The sequence below is a fragment of the Dermacentor andersoni genome, chromosome 1 (assembly GCF_023375885.2).
Source record: "Dermacentor andersoni chromosome 1, qqDerAnde1_hic_scaffold, whole genome shotgun sequence".
Taxonomy (NCBI): domain Eukaryota; kingdom Metazoa; phylum Arthropoda; class Arachnida; order Ixodida; family Ixodidae; genus Dermacentor; species Dermacentor andersoni.
In genome coordinates, this window is record NC_092814.1 from 55274761 (window position 1) to 55298435 (window position 23675).

At 47.6% G+C, this 23675-nt stretch overlaps 1 protein-coding gene across 11 annotated transcripts in view; it reads right to left on the minus strand.

The window, feature by feature from the left end:
* Positions 1-23675, minus strand: part of LOC129380471 (uncharacterized) — an 89288-nt gene that overhangs the window by 43634 nt on the left and 21979 nt on the right. For 5 of the 11 annotated variants that reach the window (XR_008608527.1, XR_008608526.1, XR_008608524.1 and 2 more), the window contains exons 3-5: positions 15905-15967; positions 12667-12725; positions 3276-3479 (exon numbers count right to left, since the gene is read on the minus strand). Coding sequence is in view for 5 of the 11 variants with exons in the window: in XM_055061515.1 (XP_054917490.1) it covers positions 12667-12725; positions 15905-15967 (122 nt within the window). In the remaining 6 variants the exon portion in view is untranslated. The remainder of the gene's footprint in view (positions 1-3275; positions 3480-12666; positions 12726-15904; positions 15968-23675) is intronic. The other 6 variants (XM_055061515.1, XM_055061511.1, XM_055061514.1 and 3 more) reach the window with 3 other exon arrangements.

Below are 23675 nucleotides of genomic sequence, written 5' to 3' on the forward strand. Positions count from 1 at the left end.
GGCGAGCGCCGCAGCGGTGCGTCGGCGCGGCTGCCGCGCGGCGGGTTCGAAGACCCCGGGCCGGACGGCGCGAATCGCTGCTGAACGCCGGGGCGCGCGCGCGCTTGAACCGCGGAGGAAAAAGTTTCTGGAGAAAGGCCCGGGTCCCGTTTAGCTTTGTCCTTCATTTATCGAGGCAGACTGCAAAGCGCCGTCGATAGCCTAATTATCAGTGTTTTCCAGGTGAGTTTTTCATACGCAGTTGCTCGGTCTCGAAGTGCGTAGAATTGCCTTCTTCGCGCCGGCAGCGTGCATTCATCCATGTCAACGCGAGCAGTGCGTGTGCCAATGAGATGCAGTGTTCCCGCCTAACTTCTACTGCTGTTATTTTAACGTGATAGCGTTAAGGGCCCCGTGTAACAGAAAATTCGGTGTCGGTGGCGTTGTCTGCCAGAAAAAAAAGTCATCCCGAACCACAACCACGCAGACACTCCGCGTGGCGCAGAGGCGTTACTGAACTAATTGAATTTCTCAAAGTAAAATGCGTCAGAAAATGCGTAAAGTCCAAGTTACACACAATCTACATACATGATAGTTTCGGATTGTGATTTGAATATACGAGAAAATAATTAGAATACACGAGAAAACATAATTCTGTTATGCGCGAACTCAAACGGAAACCAAATTTTTTTTCTTGCTTACGGGGGTATGAGCCATTGATGAGACACTGCTTGTAGCCTCTGCGCTACGGGGGTATGAACCACTGCCCTGCCGTATACTACCGTCGGGATCGGCCCACCATTGTTTTCTACCGGGCCCCGTATCTGACGTCGGTGTCGGCGTCGACGACGCCACATAACGCTATCGCGTTCCGCTCTTAAAGGCGAAGTTTAAGCGTCCTCTAAGTATTTGTGTTTTCCATGACCACCCCGGTACAGTTCAGGGGCCGAGTTCACAGTACTTTCGTTCGCAAGAAATGTTCGTCGCTAGGTGCCTTTTTTATTCCATGTTCGCTATAACGATTGGCTTGCACCTGTTCTTACGAATTGCTCTCACGATATCACGTCCTTTGTGAATGAGGTTCCAACTGTGCGCTCAAAACTCGGAGAGTTACGACGCCCGCGGCCTTCTGCGTTCCTTTTTCCCATGCTTTTATTTGCAATATACTACTACTACTACTACTACTACTACTACTACTACTACTACTACTACTACTACTACTATTACTACTACTACTGCTACTACTGGTACTATTCTTCAGTGCGATTCATGGTGCTGAGAGGGACAAAGGGGGGAGGGGGGATGAATATTTAAGTTTTCGGACCGGATATAATGTGAATATCGAGAAAAAAATGAATTGCAACGAATATTTTTATAAGGCAACAGAATAAAAGTGCTCGTAAGTATATTTTAGAGCTCACAATGCATACTCCGAGTGGACGTAAATCCATTTATACTCTCAACGACACAGCATGTAAATGCGAGAGATGAACTGTAACCCCAATTTGTGTGAAAGCGACGATAAAATTGATGGAACATTGTAATAATACACATTGCCAAGAGAGAGATAGAGACAGGAAAGATGTGAAAAGCAGAGAGGCTACCCGGGGTAACTCTGACTACTCTGCAGTGGGAGATGGGGAAAACATAGAAAGGTGCCAATACACACCTAAGGTGCATCAACCTTTATGAAGGTTAATTGGTCATAATCTTCAACGACACTATTATATTCCTGTGAAAGAAGTACAGGTCGACCAGCAGGTATCTCATGTAAGTGATGCAAAACTGATTAGCTCCACCGAAGGAGCCAAACTTTTGCAGCCAACACAAAAATCAAAGCATCCTTTAAAAGACAAATGGAACTTATCGCACACGAAAGTCACTTCGTATTCTTGCTCAGCGAACACTCCCCTGTGGAGTAAGAAGACAGCAGCATTAAGCTCGCCATCGCACGAAACATAGTTTGTGGGGAACATCTAGAAGTATTTGTGTTTGAACTGAAGAAAACAACAAACACCGGAAACCGTCACTAAGCAGCCACAATTTGCATGAAATGTTTGGCGTGCACACGCTCTAGCAATTTTATGAAGTCCAATATTAGCCGAAATCGTATCTGCGCGAAATTTGGAATAACCGACTCCCAAAATCGACTACGTAGCTAGTAGCAATAACGATTCTATTCGTACTCGAAAGTTAGAAATCTTTGCATCCCCTCAAGAATGATCATCATCATCATCAACAATTGCTACACTAACAACTACAACAATGAAACAAAAGCAAATTTGAAGATCCTGGTGACGCTCACTGGTCACACATGGTAGTTACGACGAAGCTCAGTAGATAGGCGCAAGGACAAAGGAGAGGCAGCAAGAGCTGCGTTGGCTTTGGTCAGCATCCCCTGAACATCAGGCGTGCATGCTTGGAACAGTAACATCAAGCGCGAATGCGGGTAGCTCATTGAAAGCCCGGCTTTGGAACAAAACCGATCGCCGCTCTCCGTTGCCCGAGTCCCCGATCGCGTATGACGTATGTCGTATCAACTCTCACTTTCCGACGTGACACCACGGCTCAGACCTGTCTGACAGGTCTGCTCATAGCGAGCAGGCCTGTTATCCAAGAAGTGCAGGTTCGATACAGCAACAGTATTTTCGACTGCTCGTTTCAGAGCCCTCCTATTCCTGCAATCTCTGCCTCAAGCGCAACCGTGTATACGTCCCATCACGGACCCGCACAACACTCGCGTGCGTGCATTGTACTCTGTCTCACTTGCTACCCTTTTCCCTCACTCCTATCGGACGTGCTTCTGGTATACAAAGTTTACAATGGCCGCTTTATCGTGATGGCTCAGTGGTCATACGGCCTCTGCTGCTGAACGCAAGCTGACGGGATCGAATTCCGGTCCGTGCAACAGCATTCCGACGAGTGTAGAAGGTAAGAATACCCGTGTACTTAGATTGAGGAGCACGTACGCTATAGGTAGTCAAAATTCATACGGAGCCCACCTTGCAGTTTCGGGACGTTAAACCCCCAATTTAATTTAACTAATAGGTTTCTCGCCTAATAGATGACTTATACAGCCGTGAATGCTGACAGCAAAGTAGTGCCAATGAGCGCACTGTGTTCTGCGCGATGAAACTATCCATCATATGAGCACTCTGTACTGCGTAATCAAACAATAAATGACGACATAAAAAAAAAACAGATAGACTGAAGAAAAAACAGTTCTTTCTTCTCGTTTTTTTTTTTCAACACAGATGAAGTAAAAAGAAAAGAAGGATATTAAAATTTCCACATACGGTTATACTTGCCGTTCTCTGCTGTGCACCATACAATTCTAGAAGCGACGACGGCGACAGGAAAAACGCCAGCACAGTTTTCGAGGGTCGCATTATATATGTGATTTCAGTTTCGTCTTGACGTATAGCCAAATAGAGGACGCCCTCTGGGTTTTGATCCAGGACTGACATCTGGGACTCCGCGAAGCACGTGGAATTGTCAACCTGGTGGCAAGGCATTTACGCTAATCAGCCGCTGACAGACATATATAGCTTCTAGCATGCTGCAGATACCTTTGCCATTTGTGAACGAAACTGGTTCTTGTTTGGAAATTTTAAATGTGGAAGCAGCCGCGATTGATTCCAATGCGAGCGTGTCTAACGAGAGTGACTCGGACATTGAGTGATCGTTTTCATCAGTTATCAGATTCGCAATATTTCCTAGAAGAGAACAAGGTGTTCATTCTATTGTCCTCGCGTTCTCTGCGAAAATATCACATGCATTTATGCATTCCTTTATGCACATGTATTCCTGGAATAATATGCTATATAAGTTATTTTTTACCGGAGTTTAAATTTTTTTTCAGAATTTCCAAAGTTTCCCGAAAAAGAAACTGAGAAATAAAGACGTTTTCTTCCCCTCCTGCTCAAACTTTTCGGAAATGTTGCATCCCTAACTAGGGCATCAAACCTGTGTGTCGGCCCATAGAGCAAACATATCTCTTAATGGAGCGGCGCCATGATAACTTCGATTTTCTTATATATTTTATACGTGGGCTGTCCCTTATTGCGCCTCTGGGCATGTGCCCATCCTTGGCCACTCACCCAGATAGGTGTATGTGCCCCTGTGACACAGAGGGTATAGAAGCCTTAAATGTATTTAGACTTATGTGTCGTACTTCTATGTGCCCTCTCGTCAGCGTTCTTCCCTCGACAAGCGTGTCATACATCGCCTTCAGCCTCGTGTGACGCAGACAGTTAACAGTTACAGGCGACGATCGAGGCCGTGAGCGTGACATCCGCTAATGCTGCTACACCTCGCTAACTAAAACAAGCTTCGCGTCATTTAGATTCCGACATGGCATCGGATCTGCGCGGTTTGTCGATCCCCCATCCCTCGAAAAGATGCAGTGAAGCAACGCGCTGTGCCTTTGCTGAGTTTGCTCCTTATAGGATTTTTTAAGGTTTCCAGCTGAATAAATAGATACTGCAACTTCAAAGGGAATATACTCAAAGCCTTCGTTCGCGAACTTTGATCGTATTAGAGTCGATATACATTGTTGCGCTTTTTGCCGTGCCTGCTTGTCTCGTCAGTGGAATGCCGCTTCTTACGGGGAATGGAGATTTGAGATTATATACGGCGTCCAATGACGGCCTCACTTCCTTCAGTTTTTATTCTGCATTGCCTTGCCAGCTTACCCGGCGAAGTCCCATCAAGCCATCATAGTGGCTTAGATGGAAAAATTATCGGCATTAATATTATGCATTACTATTAAAGATTACCTTATTGTAGTTTAACTATCGCGCACTAAACTCGCTACCGTTTCCCACTTTCTCTTACTCTTTATCTGGACTCGTGCATTCCTTGTACGTTTGTCACATGCTGCATTGTAAAGTACGTCATTCACAGCATGCGTTCTTTGAACATGGTATATTTGTGAACATATTGATTGATAAAATTTTATTGTTTGTATCATCTTTCTCCCTTTGTGTGCGTGCTTGTGTGTGTTTGTCTGTGTGTTACGTCTGTCGCAATGTCTCACTCTGCTGTTTCTATAGGGTTCCATTATCTGTTAACTATTTTTTTATGATGTTCTCTTTTGTTTTGTCGTAATGCACAAGCCCCAAAAGTGATAGGTTGTTCCTGTGTACCTAAATAAATTATTTATTTATTTATTTATTTATTTATTTATTTATTTAGTTAGTTAGTTATTTTTCATTTTCAAGTTTCAAGTTTATTAACATAAATGCAAACTACAATACATATATGAAGGTGATACATTTTCACGGGGGGGCCCAAAAGTAAGAACCGTGGGAGGGCCTCCTATCAGAATCGGACAAAACAATTTCAGTAAGCGCAGGAATGAATAGACAAAAATATAATAAATTTTTAAAAGGAGCATTGAAGAACATCAATACAGACAACACATAACTGATTAATAGACTGATTAAAGTGACGAAAGCACATATGTTTTTAAAGACGATCTAAAACGGCTCAACGGCAACATCTTTAAATCAGGTTTTAGATTTTTCCAAACAGAAATTGCACTGAAACAGGCAGTTTGTTTACCGTAATTTGTAGCGCATTTTGGTAGGAGAGCTTTATATGAGAAAGATTGTTTGATTCCTTCAAATTTTACGTAAGCATCATGTTTGACAAAACTGACAAATTGGTATAACCATGAAGTGCAAATGGTCTCCAACTGAAGCCGATGTTTCGCTGACAGTGTTCTTGGGCCAACTCGGGTCCTTCCTCAGGGTACTGCTTGTAGTCCGTTCAACCCCCAAGGAAAGAGCCTAACTGGTCACGGAACGAAGTAAGAACGGTTAGCTTTGGTCCGAGACGTGGCTCACTTCACTTTACAGTTTTGTCTTTCACACTTCCGCATCGTCTCCGCCGTGAGACTGCCATGTACGGACAAAATTGTTTCAAATAAAAAAGGACAGCAGCCGACCTTGTAGCCACCACACACAGGTTGTCGCGTGCCTATTGCTGGGCCATATAAGATACGCGTGCGAACGGCTCATTCTTGGCAACCGGTTTCGCTTATTTACGACAAAGCCTATTTCAATCCTCCTGACTACTTGGCTCTTGGAGCAACAGACATGAACACTGCAAGATTCTGCTTGTCTGTCAAAAACAATCCTCTGTATTGACCGTCACTGAATATGCACCAGTCATCCCTCCCTCTATCTCATCTTTCTATTCCCCTTTCTCGTCGCCCAGTGAAGGGTATCCAACCGGACGCACTTCCGGCTAACATCCCCACCTCCTCTCTTTCTTTCCTCCTCCTCCGCACCAGCCAGTGCTTCCGTTTCGTCGTCTGTTTAGTTCTGCATGCCTCCAGATAGAAACAGACAAGGATATAGAGCAACGAACTGGACTAGATGGTGGTTATTAATATTGGCTAATTGCGCTAAATGTGGTCAGAGATAATGCAGAGAAGAGAACCGCGATATGAGAAACTGTCGTCGGGTCCGGCGTGTTGTTTTTCTGTTTTCTTAGGTATATCAATTAGCGTAGTTAGCCAATACGAGATAAGGAAACAAATAAACAAAAGTACACGAAGCAGCGAACGGACGCACATGAGGACGACAAGAACATAGAAACCCAGGAACGTTTCACAGGCGTCTGACACAAAATGAAAAGTGAAACGTTCTTGGCAACTCGAATCAAAAGAAAGAAATGCGGAGGAAGAGGTAGTGACATGGCCGTAACGCAGTTTCTTACCTTTTCATTAATTGGCCTCTGAACGACAAGTGCAAACAGGCTGTGAACTGCGCAACCTGCGCAGCTCACGTCCTCGTGAGTGGCCGCAGTACCTGTTCCGAGGGAGCCTGCAGAGCAGCTCCTTCACGTGTCGCCAGGGATGAAAACGGGGCGGGAGCGCGCGAAGGGGGAGCGAACGGGCACTGGACGCGGTTTCCAGAACGCGTCAAAGGACGCCCGTAAGTGATGCGACCGAACATTATAGCGCGAGTAACCCTCGAACCCACCTCCCCGAGCTGATGTATCACGCGCAGGTTGCAGCCTCCTTAACTGCTTGCATAGCCGGGACGTGTTCATCGGCAGCCGCCAGCCTTTCTGCCACCGCGGGTCATCCAGGGGTCCCTTTGCCGCGGCGCCCTATCTGTTCCCATCTCTCGCCGTACCAGGGGCGTAAATACCGAGGGAGCCTCCATTGAGGAGGGCTGCTCTTCGGCGAACAGCGCTGGGGCATCGGGGAGTGTAAGAGGGGCTGAGCCGAGGGCACATTGTGGCTCCCGCTGAATGAGCAGGCCGGCTGCCAGCACAGCACAGCCAACCGGCCACCAATGCACAGGAAATGGCGTCGAGGTCAATATCACGAGCCGAGGGCACCCCCACGCAGGCCCCCTTGTTTAGCGGTTTGTTGCGACGGGGGTCCCAGGGCGCGGGCGCGAACGCACCGAACGCGCGAACGTGTCCCTCTCATCGTGACCACAGAGGTTCGCGCGAGGCGTCGCGGTAGCAAAGACGTGTCCTTTCAGCGCAGATTGCGCACACCACGGATTCAGAACGACCCGCGCTGTGCCTGAGAAAGAAGAGACGGCGCAAAAGCGGCTTTGAATTGATGGCCACCACACGTGGTAGGTTCGCAAGTGAACTCGAAACAGGCTGACAAATGCTATACCTATCAATTTTGCACCGAGTCATTTCCGTGCTGTTCACGAGCTTTTTTCAGCGTAGATCTAATTTAGCGGAGACAAGCAAGATACATGTAGCCCTTGTCACTGTTACTTTTTTCAATATCGGAACCAGTCGTATTATCGCCCGAGTCTAAGTGAAAGCACTCCCATCTTTGCTGAATAGTCGAAAGGCTCGTAGTTGTACATGCAACCATTTTCGGACGCTTCACACGGCTTCGCTGCAACCGTGCGAGGTCTTCTTTAAACTCCCTGCCTTTCCTTATTATTGTCCCTCCCCCCCACTCTCTCTCTCTCTCTCTTAGTTAACGTACGTGACAATCGCCTTCGGCTTCTGCTTAGAAAGAACGATGTCCGAAACAAATATCGTGCACAAGCTCTCTCTCTCTCTATCTCTCTCATCTTTATATATATGTATATATATCCGCACAGCTTAGAAATTGGGCACTGAGGCACGCACAGTCTGCGGAGTGTAGTCCTGAAAATATTCATAACAGACAAAAGCCTCTGGCGTCTGCTATGTCTAAACCCTCTAAAGCAAGTATGCTCGCCGAGTCACCGCAAGGCTGCTAAAGGCTGCGTGCCGTGTCTGTAGCGCTAGGCTGTACCAATTAAAAATTCATTCACTTTAGGATACGCCCCAAAGGGTGAAGCCGAGAGCCTGCGCGCTCAAGATACATTCATTAAATTGCTTGACATGCTCATTCGAATGCGTTGTTACTTCTTGATACTTGTTTTCTCCCACCAAAGGTCGCGGGTTCGAATGCCGTAATTGACGTTACCTTAATTACCTGTGCCTCAATTAACTTCGCCTTAACACCAAAGGTCGTGCGTTCCACTTCCACATAGACACGAGGGTTCGACTCCCACCGAAGGTCGTGTGTTCGAGTGCCTGCATTAACTTTATCTTCATTAACGTGGCCTTTTTTTTTTTTTTCATGATGAGCGGCATCGGAGCCAGCTGTGGAGATAGACGACGACGAACACGAGACCAATGGCACGAGCGCGTGTCTGCGCGAGGCGAGCTCACATGACTTTCTTTACCGCACGCCGCGTTTTCAAGACCATCGGGGTAATAAGCAACGTAAGGCTTTCGCCTTAATAACCGGTGAAAATTACGGAATTCTCGCAAGTAGTGCATCAAGAAAATGCCATAAAGTTCATCGGCTTTGTGACTGCACCCACTCATGGCACCCGAGTTATTCACCAGAGCGCTGCATGTCCGTTCGGTTTACGAGGCACCGAGTGCCGAAAATTTCGGTTTTACGAGGCACACAAATTGATTTATTGACTGATTGATTGTGTTTAGTGACCCAAATCAATACAGGGTATATGAAACACGCCATATAGCTCCAGCTTAATTTTGATTACCTGGAGTTGTCTAGTTTGGATACAAAGAGCGGTACACTAGTTTCTTTTTTTTTTCCTTTCCGCCCCCATAGGAATCCAACCGCCACTGTCGGGAATCGAACCTGCCACCTCTTGCTAAGGAGCCGAACGCCATGGCTACTTAGCCACCGCGGCGGGGACAAGGTGCGGAGCCAACTGTGCGAAATTAATAGAAGTTGCATGCATAAATCTGGAAGGTGCCCCTGATTCACTATCAATATTGCCAAGGACCTTTGTGTGGAGTGTCGATGTATACGTATTCATAACTACTACGAGGCCGCAGGAGTACGTTTTGCGTTCATCACATTATTAAGTCACTAGTCTTGTCAATAGAGGGGGGTGTGATTCTCTGGAGGCTCTCTTGCACGTATATTCCTATCGCATGTATAGTGGCTCTCGCATGCACTTATTGACCGGCGAACACGTGTTGTCTCGAACGTCGCAGGTGTACGCGTGGCTGACGCTTCTTTCTCTCATGTTGCGTTGAGTTGCCTATAACAACATTTATAATCTACAGCTTCGTCGCATCGCATGCAGAGAGCAACACACATTCCGAGATTTCGTAAAAAGAAAAAAAAAATGAAACTGATATCTTCTGTTCCCAGTATACAAGGGCTCACGCGGGTTTTCCTTCCTTCTGTTTCGAGCGCGTGCTGCCGGTAATGTAATTTCGTGGTCAGTTAAGTGCTACATTTAGGTTCACTCTGCTAGTGGCTCTGTCTGCTGCTGAGCGACTCTACCAGTGATTGAGTGGCTCTGGATAAGCCTTTGGCAAGCAGTGAACTCAAATAAAAACTGAAGATGACAACGACGACGACGACGATGATGGTGATGATGATGATGATGATGATAATAATAATAATAATAATAATAATAATAATAATAATAATAATAATAATAATAATAATAATAATAATAATGCTGATGATGATGATGATGATGATGATGATGATGATCAAATACAGACACGACAGAATAACAAAACAACAAGCGAACTAACTGGCAAGGGGGCTGCTGTGCCCGGAAGGGCCACGCAGGCCGCCTGATCTGAAGAGGCAAAAAGAAATAAAGAAAAAAGAGATAAAGAAATGCAGAGCAGGATTGGCGGAAAGAAAAATCTAAATATAAAAGAGGAAGCACAACTCAACAAATGCAACTTTTTATTTTCAAATGTTCCCGTTTTAAATATATTCTTCTCAACCTTTCTCCTCTCTCAAGGCTATCTACTGACTTAAGCGTCCCGAGACGCCTGCTCTTAGCCTTAACGTCTTGAAGCCCTTTTTTGCCTGCTACCTCTCCCCCCCCCCCCCCCCCCTGCTCCACTTCCATTAAGTAAAAAAAAACAATGGTATCGCATTCATCTTTTGGGCTGGCTATTCCTAAGTCCCAAACGCTACTCAGGAAAACAAAGAGGAGAAACCAGGATTAAAATAGAATACTACATTGCACACGCTACAACACAAGCATCCAAATAGTGCCATCACTGGTATTAGCACCGGAAGCACGATCTAGTTACTTAGTGCAGTCGCCACGTCACGTTGGGAGAATACCACGTAACTCTTATCAAGTACCAGTTACATCCAAGCTTATTCATAAACGTCAACGGAAAGCACAACACAGGACTGGCAGTCACACACAACAGAACGATCAGTTAGAGGCAGTGCATGAGTCCACTAAGAAGTCGCGAAGGGCGCTGACAGCACGCCTTTGCATATCAGGGTTGACCGCGGTCCATGGACTTTGCTAACTCATAGAGGGCGTTCGTCAAGAATGTTCGAACGGTCACGCAGGTGAAAGAGCTGTTACTAATACCTTACTAATAATAGTATGAGTATATTCTCCACAGAAGCGTCGGGGTCGTCGAATAAACTATTGTCTTGGGCGTTTTTCCTTTAATGCGACACAAGAAGTAAGGCATGTAAATTACGTCAAAGCGCAGACGATGAAGCAGTGTGTGGAACGTGGGGCGAGTTTCTTTCTTCTTGTGCGTGTGCGTGCGTGTGCGTGCGTGTGCGTGCGTGTGCGTGCGTGTGCGTGCGTGCGTGTGTGTGTGTGGAGAGAGAGAGAGAGAGAAGAGAACCCCAGGAATGTGTCGACTGTCTACAGGAGAGATGACTTTGATTGCTCAATGAACGATAAGTCCTTGCGGAGTATGTACCGCAAGCTGCGAAGAACATTCTTGGCGTCTGATAATGTAAATGCAACAGGGGTCAGGATACTTAATGAATGCGCTGCAGTAGCTACTTTGTCAGATACCTCGTTCCCCTTTCATTTATTCACAGTGTAGGCTGCAAACCGGACTGTCGTCTAGCTGGTTGACATTTCTTACCTTTCTTCTCCTTGATTTTTCTGTCCCTCTCGTTCCCTGATTTACTAACATGGCTTCGTAACATTTGAAAACAGATCTGATGACGAGCAATAGAAGCAATAGTCCATACTTTCGTAATTTAGTAGGGCATTTTTCCGTGCTCTTCTTGGCATATGTCTAAGGTTCTATAGTTGTTGCTTTGTGCCACTGTCTCGGAACAAAAACAACAACAACTTAATCACTCCGTACGGTCTTCCTCGATCGTCGTTCCATGCTCTGTTGTTAGAACACGAGTTAATTGGACATTCAACTGGTCATTTCAGAGTGTTCTGGTACTTTGGCCATGAAAGACGACTTGAAAAGTGTATTACGAGAATAAGTGGGTCAAATAGCTTCAATCAAGCTTCGTTATCGATATTTCAGCCCATTCAGGCTGTTAATGAGCCTTTGTTCGTGTCTTACATGACATTTGAAGCACTGCCTGAGCGCTCCGAAAGCCACAATCGAATGTGCCATAAGACACCGCAGTAGGGTACATCATGCGAATGCTTCTTGACAAAATTACAACTGGGGAAAACACAGGACTATATGTTCATTTTTGTGAGGTTGACGAAGTCGCAGTTCGTCGGGAGAGCGCACGTACAGACTGCATTCGAACATGGTCTCGCGTACTCCTTCTAAAGCTTCCACAGCAATAAAATTCGACCTAATATGTTCCGCATATTCTTAACGAGAGACGTCAACCGTTAACGCAAAACTAGCAAAGTCGACAAAATGAAAGGTAATGAAGAAATTATACCGGAACGACAGTGGTTAGGTAGGCAGCGGCGATATGACATGTGTGCATACTGAGTGAGGCCTCATCACCGACGGAAAGGGTCAAGAATCCGGGAACGGCGCCGTGTTGTTCCCCAGAATCCGGGTAAAATAAACGCAGGGTTTTGTTAAGAGATATGGAAGAAAATAATATAATACAGAGGAGACTAGAGCTACGGAGACTACAGACGGCGAGCTGTCGAAAGACGACGAGCTGATCGAAGTGCCGGGACTTCTCCTGCAGCGAAGGGAGGACACTTCCTCGAAGAGCTGTCAATCGTGCGCAGCCCCCATTCATAACAGTGCGGCCGAGATATCGAATTTGTTTTCCCCGGAACGCAGTGTCACGTCGCGGACGGCGGCGTTCGCGGAATGCGGTGCGCGCCACCCGCTCGCCCGCCGCGGACATCTAGCCTAGACAAGCCATGACAAGCCAGCCGGTCGCGTGCGTTCGTAGAAGGCTGGTGCACCGCGCGAACGGTGTAACGGAGAAAGTTGGAGAAAGTTTCGAACCATTCGGGGCGTGCCTGGTGGTTGAATCGACGTCTTTGCTGCCGCTGTTGCCGCGGTTCCTGCACATTAAGAAAAAAAAAAAAAAGGAGACGAGGGAGGAGGAAAGAAGAAGCGGTGAAAAAACTAAAAAAGTGCAGGCGCACAAAATTACATACCGTCGCGCTTGTTACCCTAACGAGCGCAAGGATAGGCGACTACACGATCAGATGTTTAATGTCGAAAACAACAATCGAAACGGACAAGAATCGTTAATATAGTAAACAGTAGGATCAAGGTAGAGTGAAGCAACAGCTGCGTGCTTTACGAGTATTCTCGGTTATAACAGCCCCCAGTGGCTGAAATTTGTGTCAACTGCGGCTTAATTTCTCTTAGGCGGTGACAGAAATTTGGCTGAAAATCTGGCCATCAGAAGCTTTGCGCATTCAAACATAGAAAGATTAGCCTGAAGAGTTTATTGCTGCTTTGTTCAACTATTGCAAGGCTGTAAGTAGCTTATCTGCATGCCGTCTAACCCCCCCCCCCCCCCTCCCCCCCTATATCTGCCTGTTGTGTTTTCTACTTAGACAAAGTTGTGTCGGTTGTCCGTGTGCTTGTGACGCGCATTTTTCTCGTCCCGTTTAGAGAGCTCGCACTGACAAGAACCGGTAAGCTGCGAAAGCTTTTTGGCACTCTTCTCGTGCAGGCGACCAGTGCATTAGTTTCTAATATTTGAGTGACAGCTTCGCGTACGTAGCATTTTTATCTTGGTTCTTTACCTTGGAAGGAAGGAAAAGTGGAGAAGGAAAGGCAGGGAGGTTAACCAGTTTAGCTTAACCGGTTTGCTACCCTACACATGGGAGCGGGATGGGGGGGATGAAAGATGGGGAGCAGAGCAGACTTGTTATAATTTTACATAAGATTAATTCAAAGTTCTGCGAAGCGAATACAAACAGGCTTCGAAAGCGACTAGCATGAAATTCGAAAGAGGTTCATTGAAGAGCGGCACCAGTGCATACGCGGCGCAGCTCGCGAGGCCATGGGTCGTTAAAGCGCCAGGCTGCTGTGCTTGTGGATCCCACGTGACGTGGATTGGATTCCGCCCAGTGGGAGAGAAGTTTCAAATGTTTTTTGTTATTATTATTATTGAAGAGGTCGGGGAGAACAGATGCACAGATTGTCGCAGAACAATAAACTGCGTGATGTATCCCAATAATGCCAATCGACCCCCTTAAAAGAGAGGGGAAAAGGAAAGAAAAGAACAGCATGTACACCCTTGAGCAAAAGTATACGGACCACCGGGTTGCCGAAATAAACAGAATTTCTTCGTAATTACCATACATAAACGCAAACTGACGAGTGCATTAGAAAATTCATAATGCCGAATTTGCAATGCCGTCTTTAATTTTAAGTTGCATTCACGTACAAAAACAGGGGAGAAAATTAGTTTTATCGTGCAGTCCCAGGTCGGTATACTTTTGCTCACGGGTGTGCAGTGCATGCATCCGACTCGGTGAAGAAGAAAAGTCTGGCATATTATTTTGGTCAAACCTATGGTCAAACTGTCAACGGGGCCAATGCACCACTTAGAGGTCACATCGGTGTAAGGTACAGCCTCCTTCACCTTTTTCTTTATTGCCTAGTCACACGAACACACCAAGGAATGTTTGCAAGATGTTTACTGTATGTTATCAGGAAAAGGAATGAAGTCCGAGGTTTCGTTTAGCCGAAGTGGTCACGGTTTTGTGGATGACGATACGCCACTTGAGCGCATGACGAGCATCTTTTTCACGCAGGCTGCATGGCTCAGGTGTTCGCAAAACCAATCGGGCCAGGCAATCGTCGCTCAGCGCGCAACTGGCGGTTAAAAGAAAAAACGAAAAAAAAAAACGCGCGGGGGTGGAAGAGAGGCAAGATGCGGCATGAGTCTAGTCGAAAGCGTCCGCAGGCTCCGCGGGCTTTCGCAGCCATGTCCTGTTTATTCAGACTGCAGCGGTAATGAGTCGCGTATGTCTGGGACGCGTTGCGGTTATAGACGGGATTAAACAAAACATTGCTCGGTGTACGCGCGAGCCAGACAGTGCACACGCTCGTAGTTCAGCATGAATCCGAGCTCTGTGAATGCGCTGCGGGCTGGCCTTGAGCGGCGGCCGCCTGGGCCTAGTTAAGTGTGTGCCGGAGAATCCCTCTGCTCCATCCGGTCAAGAGTGCCTCCGGCACGCACCCAGCAGTGCGCCGCTGCTTCTCCCAAGTTTTCCTATATTGGCCCGAAGCACGCAACACGAGGCGCGTTGTTGGCTAGGCAGCTTGCCTCCTCTCTCGTTGTTGTTAGCTGAGGTTGACGTTAAAAACTACCTTCTCGCGTCCACACAGAGCATCTTTTATAACTGACGAAGACCGCAAAACGTCTGCGCGAGCAAAAGCTGCGAACTGAAGACAGTACCGGATAACTCGAACAGAAACCGAACGGTGAATGAACCGGTAATCTATTTAGGTGGATGGGCAGGCTCACAACGCCCTGTGTTAATTTTTGCTTTTATTTTTAAATCCAGGCTAAATTTGCTGTATTCGAGCGGATAGATGGGGCAAGAGGGGGGAGGTTATCCGTGATTGCTGGAGGAGCACTGTCTCCTACTTTGAAGCCTGTGGGTGCGCGCGCCCCGACTGCCCCCCTTGGTTACGGAGCCCCTAATCAGAAATCAAATGGGCATGCTTGATCAAAAAAAGACGGACGGACGGACGGCCGGATCTGTACCCTGGGCGATAGTCGTGGAGAGCCGAACGACTGCTTCTGCTTATGCAAGCTAACTTCACCTCCAACATCGTCATCATTTTGTCACTCATAAAAAAAGAAAAAAAAAAGTGCTATCTATGTGGGAAGTAACTCACAGCTTTAGTTTCGGGCTCAGATCGAGTGATCCGAGCGCGTATTCACAAAACTTTTCTAGCGTATATCATAAGCATCGCCGCGGCACTCCTCGCGTTATCACAATGCGGACTCTACCATGAGTTATGGGCGCCCGAATGTATTCGTACTATAACCCGACCCGTACATAACATCATTTGTCAGATGCTCAATGGCCAATTAATTCTCCTCGGTGACTTTTGCTATCGCATGGCACATTATTCAATTATAAGTGGTTTGAGCCTGCCGCTAGGAGATGCGAATATTTTCGTCTTTAGAAATCACTTCTTTTATCAGGCAAGGTAAAAATAATTAGCTGAATTTTGCATTTTTAAGGTGAATTAGAAGAAAGGTTACCGCGTGAGGATCCGCGATCTTCGCTTCTTTCGTCGCTTAAGGAGGTCGGAGGTGGTGTTGGTCCTGGAAGAAGAGAGAAAGAGCCATTTACGCTATACAGACAAGCAAAGTCACAAAAAGGATACGCTTTCCACACGAATACGAGCGTCTTTCCACGAACGCCTTTCTCTAATAGGAGAGACCATAATGTACAGCGTCGCAGCGCACCATTTCGCAGGTACGCTGAAGTGGAGCCTTTCCAGAATGTTTTAAATTCAGAGAGAAAATTTTAAACGAGAGCATTCAGATTCACCATATAAGCACAAGGCCATACCGCGCCCGGACAGCCCTTTACAGTTCACTAGGGTTTAGGATTGGGCGAGTTGGTATTGCATTTTAAGACTGGTACAGCGCAACATAGAAAGGAAGAAACAAGCCGAGCCGGCCTTAGTCTTTCATCATTTGACTCAACCCATTCGAAGTTGGTTAAGCGAAGCATCACTAATCTTTGTCTTACTAATGCCCTCAGGAATTCCTGTCATCATACCATGCAGCGCAGTTTTGCAGGTCAAGTTGATCGACTTTTGTGTGCCGGGTACTCGGCCACACTACTGTCGGCCATAGCTGAGAAGCTATTAAAACAGCTAAAGAAGGACAGTTACACGGAAGCCCAACAAAGAAATAATGAACTAAAGAGGCCAGTAGTCATACCATATTTGCATAACGTCTCCCATAGATTAAAAAAGATTGGCCGCAAGGGTAACGTGGAAGTAGTGTTTTCTGCGCCGGTTACGTTACGCATGCTCTGTACTGTCGTAAATGCGCTCAATCTCGCTGTATTGTCTGTTCGACCTTCACCAGAAGCGTTTTGGGTCTTGCGTTGTTGGGGTTGTTTATTCAATAGCACTATCATGCGGGAAGAGTTATATAGGCCAAACTGGTCGCTGGCTTAATGAAAGGCTAAAAAAGAACATGATTACAACGTGCACCGAGCTATTACAGGGACACTTAAGAATTCACTGTCGCGACTGTGGATGTAAGCCGAATTTTTATCGGTGTGAAGTGCTAAAAAAGCACCGATCACAACTTACGCGGGAGATTATTATAGCTGATCTCATAGCAAGGGCTGGCAGCACGTGCGTTAGCGCGCCATCTTTGTGCCTATCTCCACAGGAAGTAAGATTTATTGATCAGTTTAACCTTGCATGAGAGAATTGCGCGTTCTGTGACTTATGATGATGTAGCCTTCTATCGGTGTGATGCTTTGTGAAGTGTTTTGACGCATGTGCTGGTGCTTTCTTATAGCTATGTATTTCGTGTAACCTGCCAATACACCAGTTGGAAGTCAGCGCTCTGTTCCTCTATCTGGCCAGCTCGGCTTGTTTCTTCCATTATATGTTGCGCTGTACCAGTTTTAGAACCTTTACAGTGACTGCTTTTGAAAGTTAGTGTCCCCCAAATCCAACTGATTTGTCTGTTGGCTCTCCTGAGCTACGCAGCGCTGACGATCGCCGGTGTTACGGCGGCCACGCGAGAGCGATGATGTTTACGGGCTGGGTAGGACACGCGAGGTTACAACGCGAGAGCTTGCCGATTGCAAATTGGTTCCGCCGGTGATGGATGGGGCACCTCTCCGCGCACAGACACGCGCGCGCGTCCGGTCGCTCTCCCCACAGCAGCGAGGACACTTGCCCAAATGGAGGGCGCGTAAAATTAGCCGCGCGTCATACCTCGGCGGGCCATTCACTTCCCGCCAGCCAGAGAGACCACGTTTACTTTGCGGCTCCCAGAGCTTCGAAAAAGTGTGCTGCCGCTCGTGGAATCCTGGCAGACTGAAGGGCGTTACAAAACGCTGGTGGCGCGGCGGGTAAAATTGGCCGTATCGGCGCAGTGAGCGAGCCGCACGGCGCGCAGGATGCGTGACGTGACAGCAACGTCCACCGTAGCAGCAAGTTTTTGAGCTGAACACTACTGAGAGTGGGTTTACGGGGCTGCGTAACTACATGGAAAACCTAAACAAACACAGGGGAACGAGGGACGGGAGAATGGGGGAGGGGGAGGAGGGGGCGTGTGAAACGCTGCATGCGTATGAATACGTCGAACGTCAAGAGCGCAGCCTAAATTAGTTTTTTTTTTTTAAGCGACGTAATAACTACAGGCATTCGGCGGAAGGTTAGGAATATATGTATGCTTACTTTCCGAAAGGTTTTTCCATTGCTTTAACGACTAGTGCGGTTGTGTTAAAAAGTAAGCACTGCGCGAACGTTATACGTAGACGCTGAGGCCTTAGTCATCTACATGTGGTGCAGTGCTGCCCAATGGCTAGCAGCGTTCGCAAACTTACTTGGTAACATACATTGTTTGTATATTGTACGCTGATCCAGCTTACCCGTGTAGAATCGGGCACATCAGTGATTACGTCTCTGCTGCACCCAGAGTGTGTAGCTCTTACCATCTTCCGCGAAAAAGAAGAATATATATATATATATATATATATATATATATATATATATATATATATATATATATATATATATATATATATATATATATATATATGTGTGTGTGTGTGTGTGTGTGTGTGTGTGTGTGTGCGTGTGCGTGCGTGTGCGTGCGTGTGCGTGCGTGCGTGTGCGTGCGTGCGTGCGTGCGTGTGTGCGTGTGTGTGTGTGTGTGTGCGTGTGTGTGTGTGTGTGTGTGTGTGTGTGTGTGTGTGTGTGTGTGTGTGTGTGTGTGTGTGTGTGCGTGTGTGTGTGTGCGTGTGTGTGTGTGTGTGTGTGTGTGTGTGCGTGTGTGTGTTGCAAGAAAATAGATGCAAGAAAAAATGGCACTGAAAAGCGCACGAATGACTTTCTCTTCACATTATACTATCGCAACGGGCAATGTACAAGGCTCTTGGACACGAGATCAACAATAGCGTCAAAAGCTAGAACCGAAGGAAAAAGTAAATAAAACTCGCTGAGCCGCACAACCGAATGCTCATGTCCTCTCACAAGCCAATTTGCATATAGGGCGGCCGTCCACGAGGATGACGAATTCATTCGGCGAGGGTGTTCCTCTAACCTCTAACCTGGCGTCTAATACTCGAGACGTTCTTTAATTTACTTTAGTGGATTGCTGACATAATGACATGACGATTATGTTTTTTTTTTTTTTTCACGCGCGGCATGTGAACGGGGAAATCGATACTCAAAAGACTCATAGCAGACACCTTTGTAAGAAGAAACGAAGAGAGAACGCAACAGCAAAACCACTTTGTCACGTGAATTCCTACTTCGTGGCTTTAACGTCAGGACGTTTGTCACTGAAGATTTATACAGGGAAAACACGGGGAAGACGGGAGATGGAAATTCAAGACGATGAGCAAAACGAGAACAAGGCGAAAGCCGGAGCCAACGTCTGGACAACTGGACTTGTCTTTTTCAAGGCTTTTTCAAGATTTATGCACGTGTGTCATGCTCACAAGGTGCTTTCTGTGCAGGATACCTTGCTTTGAATTCAAACGTCTTTGCGTTCCACAAGGATACCTTCCATTTGGTGCATGGCACTTCTTTGTTTCCTTGAAATCTATAGCTCAGTTCAATAAGCACCAACTTGCGCACACATCTGATAGTATATTTACATCAGTGCACTCTGGTTGAATGTGCACATACCCACTCGAACCTTTACCATAGGGCACAATGAACAATCAACTCTGTTTCTTTCGGCCGATCAAGGTCACAACGACATACCCCTGACCCCAGATTAAACTACTTTCAATTCTTTTATGCCTGATCTTTGCAAAATGCTGAAGAAACAATGATTGCCTGTAACGAGTGTGATATACTATAATTTTGCCATTCTAGCGTGAGTGCTATTCTTTCGTGTGAGACCGGCCCGCCTTGATTCAGAGTTAAATAGGGGTGTGCGAATATCCGAAACTTTCGCTTAACGGATGGAATATTGTTCTATTCGATTCGATTAAAGTTTCTCTCTCTCTCTCGATTCGGCCCTCGAATCAAATAGTTACTATCTGAAAATCCGAATATTTTTCGAATACTTCACGTCGTCAACTGCACACGATCCTCTAACGTGATCCTCTTTCATTGTACATGAAACTTGAGCAAAAATGTCATCGCTTTCACCCTATCCATAGTGGACAGTACGCTGCGTTGCTCAGACAAAGATATTTGTCGGCTAAACACGATAACTCGACAAAATGTTGTTTAGACATAGCATCCGGCAGTGGGCATTGCTTGGTCCTATTTATAGACGCAGCGCCTGTGTCCTGTTATCGGATTAAATGTGAATACGTTTCATTGCACCATACTTGATACAATGGTGGCACCATCTGCGGCGACCATTCGAACTAGAGAAAAAGTGCTTCTTTTTTTCGCTCTGCTATCACCGCCGACGGCACAAAGTTGTGATTTGGTCACGAAGGCATACACAGATATTAATCGGTTCACAAGGCCACCTTTCTAAACTTCATATGGTAATACCTGACTGCGTATGCTCCGAAGAGTACTGAGTTTGCCAACAAGCTGCTTAATCGTTCCTAATGCCCCCTTTGTGATTCTAATAAAGTTTGCTTTATAATGCGTAGCGTAACGGCAGAAGCAATCCAATGGTTCCGATTATCAGAATGTAAAAATTGCTTAATGTTAATGGTGAGAAGGCTGCACATTATTCGCAAACTACCCGATTCGTATTCAATTCGGTCTCAAAACAACTATTTGCCCACCCCTAGTGTTAAAGCACGCACACACAGGTTGTAATATGTGCACGAAGCCAGTACTGCGGCCCACTGAAAAGAATGCTCTTGTACTGTTAGACGAAATCCGACACCCTATAAACATCACCCTACGCGTCGAGCTCTCTTAACCTTCGTAAACGCGAACAAGTAAAAAAAAAGGGGGGGTGTACTAGGGCAAGAGATTGTACCAGGTTCTGCTCCTACTCCATTGTACCCACTACTCCATAGAAGTGCCATGTACCCCTTTGATGCTTTCTTCAAACGGACCCAAATAAATTTGGAAGGTCTAACAAGAAGAAAAAAGAGAGAGAAAAAGAACGAGAATAGCGGCGGCCATACTTCCGAAGAATGTTGTTGTCACCGAATTAGAGACTTGTGCCAGAGAAGAATGCAGTGCCTTTTCGAAACTGGCAGCCTTCGCTACCGCTGTCTGTGAAAAGAGCGCTGGAGTCCTGTTTGAAACGTGTTCTACCACAAAAGGCATTCACCGCACGTTCTTTCCGTGACCAAGGACATCAAAAGTAAAGTGTAGAATTTCAAGGAGGTTCACTTGCGAAACCGTTAGAGCGCAGCCGTAGACACACCAATGCCGCGCCTCCCATCGTCCGCAGCTCGCATGGCTCACGAGACAAACTGTTTGCGAATCATATTTTGAGGCGTCTTATTTCTTTTCGGGGGTTACCTTTAGTTGCTTACCGCGAACGTGCTTCTGCATCGTAACGAGTCACAGACGTTTACACAAGCGGGCTGACCGTGGCCAGGCGAGCGCAAAATCGATGCTATCTCCAATACTTTCGGAAATCGTTGCTCGACGCGTGTTCCGTCAAAAGCCACGGGAACATCAGCAAGAAAAATTCCGCCGCCGGTCGGTCCCCGGCCGGCGCACGGTCGCGGCCGAAAGCGGACCGATCAATCCGCCCGAGCGCCCCGGGACTCTCGCCCCGAGAGCTGGGCGCAGCGGTTCCCTAGGGCTGGGGAACCGGCGCCTTTAAATCTAGAGCACAAGTGAGCCTTTGTGCCCACGTGACATACTTCCGCCAATGACAGGCCGCTTTTCCTTCCCCGTTCGCTGCCTCCGCGTCCCCGCGTGCGCTCAGGGCGCTCGCGGTCCTCTCTCTTCCTCCCCCCACCCCGTGTGCCTTCCCCCCCGCCGCACTCTTCGACTGTTGTTCTTGCGCGCCTGCAGTTGGGGCTGTGCTGCCATTGCGCAAAAAAATCTGGGCAGATCAGAAAGGTACTGCCTTAGCTCTACACTACAACTGCTGCCAATTGGGATCCCAACGGACGGTAGACCGGTACCACTGCGTGGGTATCTAGGTTATCGCTCGAAAGAGAGCAAACGAGGGAGGGAAAAAAGAGTGCCGGGCGTCAGGAGCGACTGCGGGAGCAGCCGGCGAGACTTGGAGGCTACGGGGCGTCCCGCAGCAGAGCGCCGGGACTGAAGCCGCCACCCCGAGGACCGAACGCAGTCTTCACGTGCTAGGTTCGCAGCTGCTGACGACAGGCTTCACCGTCGAGCGACAGGGAAGTCCGGAGAAGCTCGCTTACAGGTAACCGAGTCCCCGTGCATGCTCTAGCGGACGGACGGCTTGCTCCCCGGCGCCGGTGATCGGCGCGCTAGACACCGATGCGCAACGTTAAGGGAGCTTACGAAGTCACCTGCAACGCACTCGCCCTTTAACTTGCACTCCTGAAAGTGTTATTGCAGACAAGAGAAGTAAATTCTATGCTCGCACTGTGTCACTTGTTGCAAACGGTTCACGTTCAAAGGTTTGTGTCACCTCATGTTGCCAGCAAAAGTCAGGCAGATTTCAGCGATGAAGCCTTATCTGGCGCTTTGCAAGTGCTCTACTTCGTGCAAATAGGAAATTTTAATCACAGAAAACAGTTGCTGAAATTCGTGCGGACTAGCATGCTCCCACCATTCGGCACCAGCGTCTCGCCTTCGGCGTGCATACGCGTCGGTGTTACGACTCCCAAACGGCGAAAGAAACATCGCGGCAGGCCGACTTAGCGCGACGCCGGAACTGGTGAAGCCGGTTCCCGCATCGGCCTGGCGCCGGTCCACGGCCCAGCCTCTTCCGCTACCGGCTTCGACGGTGCAGCGTGCTCGTACGCCGGCTCGCCGAGCAAGAGCGCGCCGCGGGACGCCGGCGAGGCCCCGCGCTTGAACTTGGCGGCCGATTTGAACGAACGCGGAAGCGACCTTTAGCCGACGCGCCAGTGCCTCGAGGCCGGCCGCTGTACTGCGGAGCTCTTTCGCAACCACAGCTCCGTCGGGCGGAGACGCAGTGCTCGGATTGACTTTCGCTTGCGAGGAAAGCGGCCTCGAAGATACGCCACGCAAAGCGAAGCCAGGTGGGATGACAGTGGGCCGCCAGTTGGGCTTAGTGGGCGCCTTTCCTGCTTCTCCTACGCGACAAGACGCGCTCCAGCCCAACGGAGACAGCCGCAGGTGTGAAACACGTATACCGTTGATATGCGTAACCGCCCGTTAACGTTTTTTTTTCTTTTTTTTTCCTGTTGCGGAACCAGAAAGCGATGGCTGAGCACGTTGCACTGCATTCGGCAAGTCCTACGGAACGCATACTTGTCGACCAGTGACTAATCGCACGCAACGGTGACATGATTCAGCGAACGGCGAGTCGGCCTTTAAATGATAAAACTGTAAACACGGAATACGACGACACTTTCGTTCGAATATTCGTGATTTCACGGTGCTTTCAAGTATGCGAAGCCACGCCTTGGGCTGCAGCATTGTCGCTGTCCCAGCCAATCCGATCTCTCCAGCTGGTGGCGCGCGGTGCAGCCCGAACAAAGTGTGAATGCAAAAAAGGAAGAGGAATGTTGTCTAATGCTGTCCGCACAGACTGTACCGGAGAACTACAGCTACTGGCAGCAGCACTTGTGGCTAGACTTTTGATCTTAAGATGTTAAGACGAGACGTGTATGTTGTCGTCACGCTTGTCACGTTTCAAGTTATGCGCGGCTTGCAAGTTACCAATCCCTATACGTTAGTTTATTGCGGCTGAGTCGCAACAAACAAGTTTTGGTGAG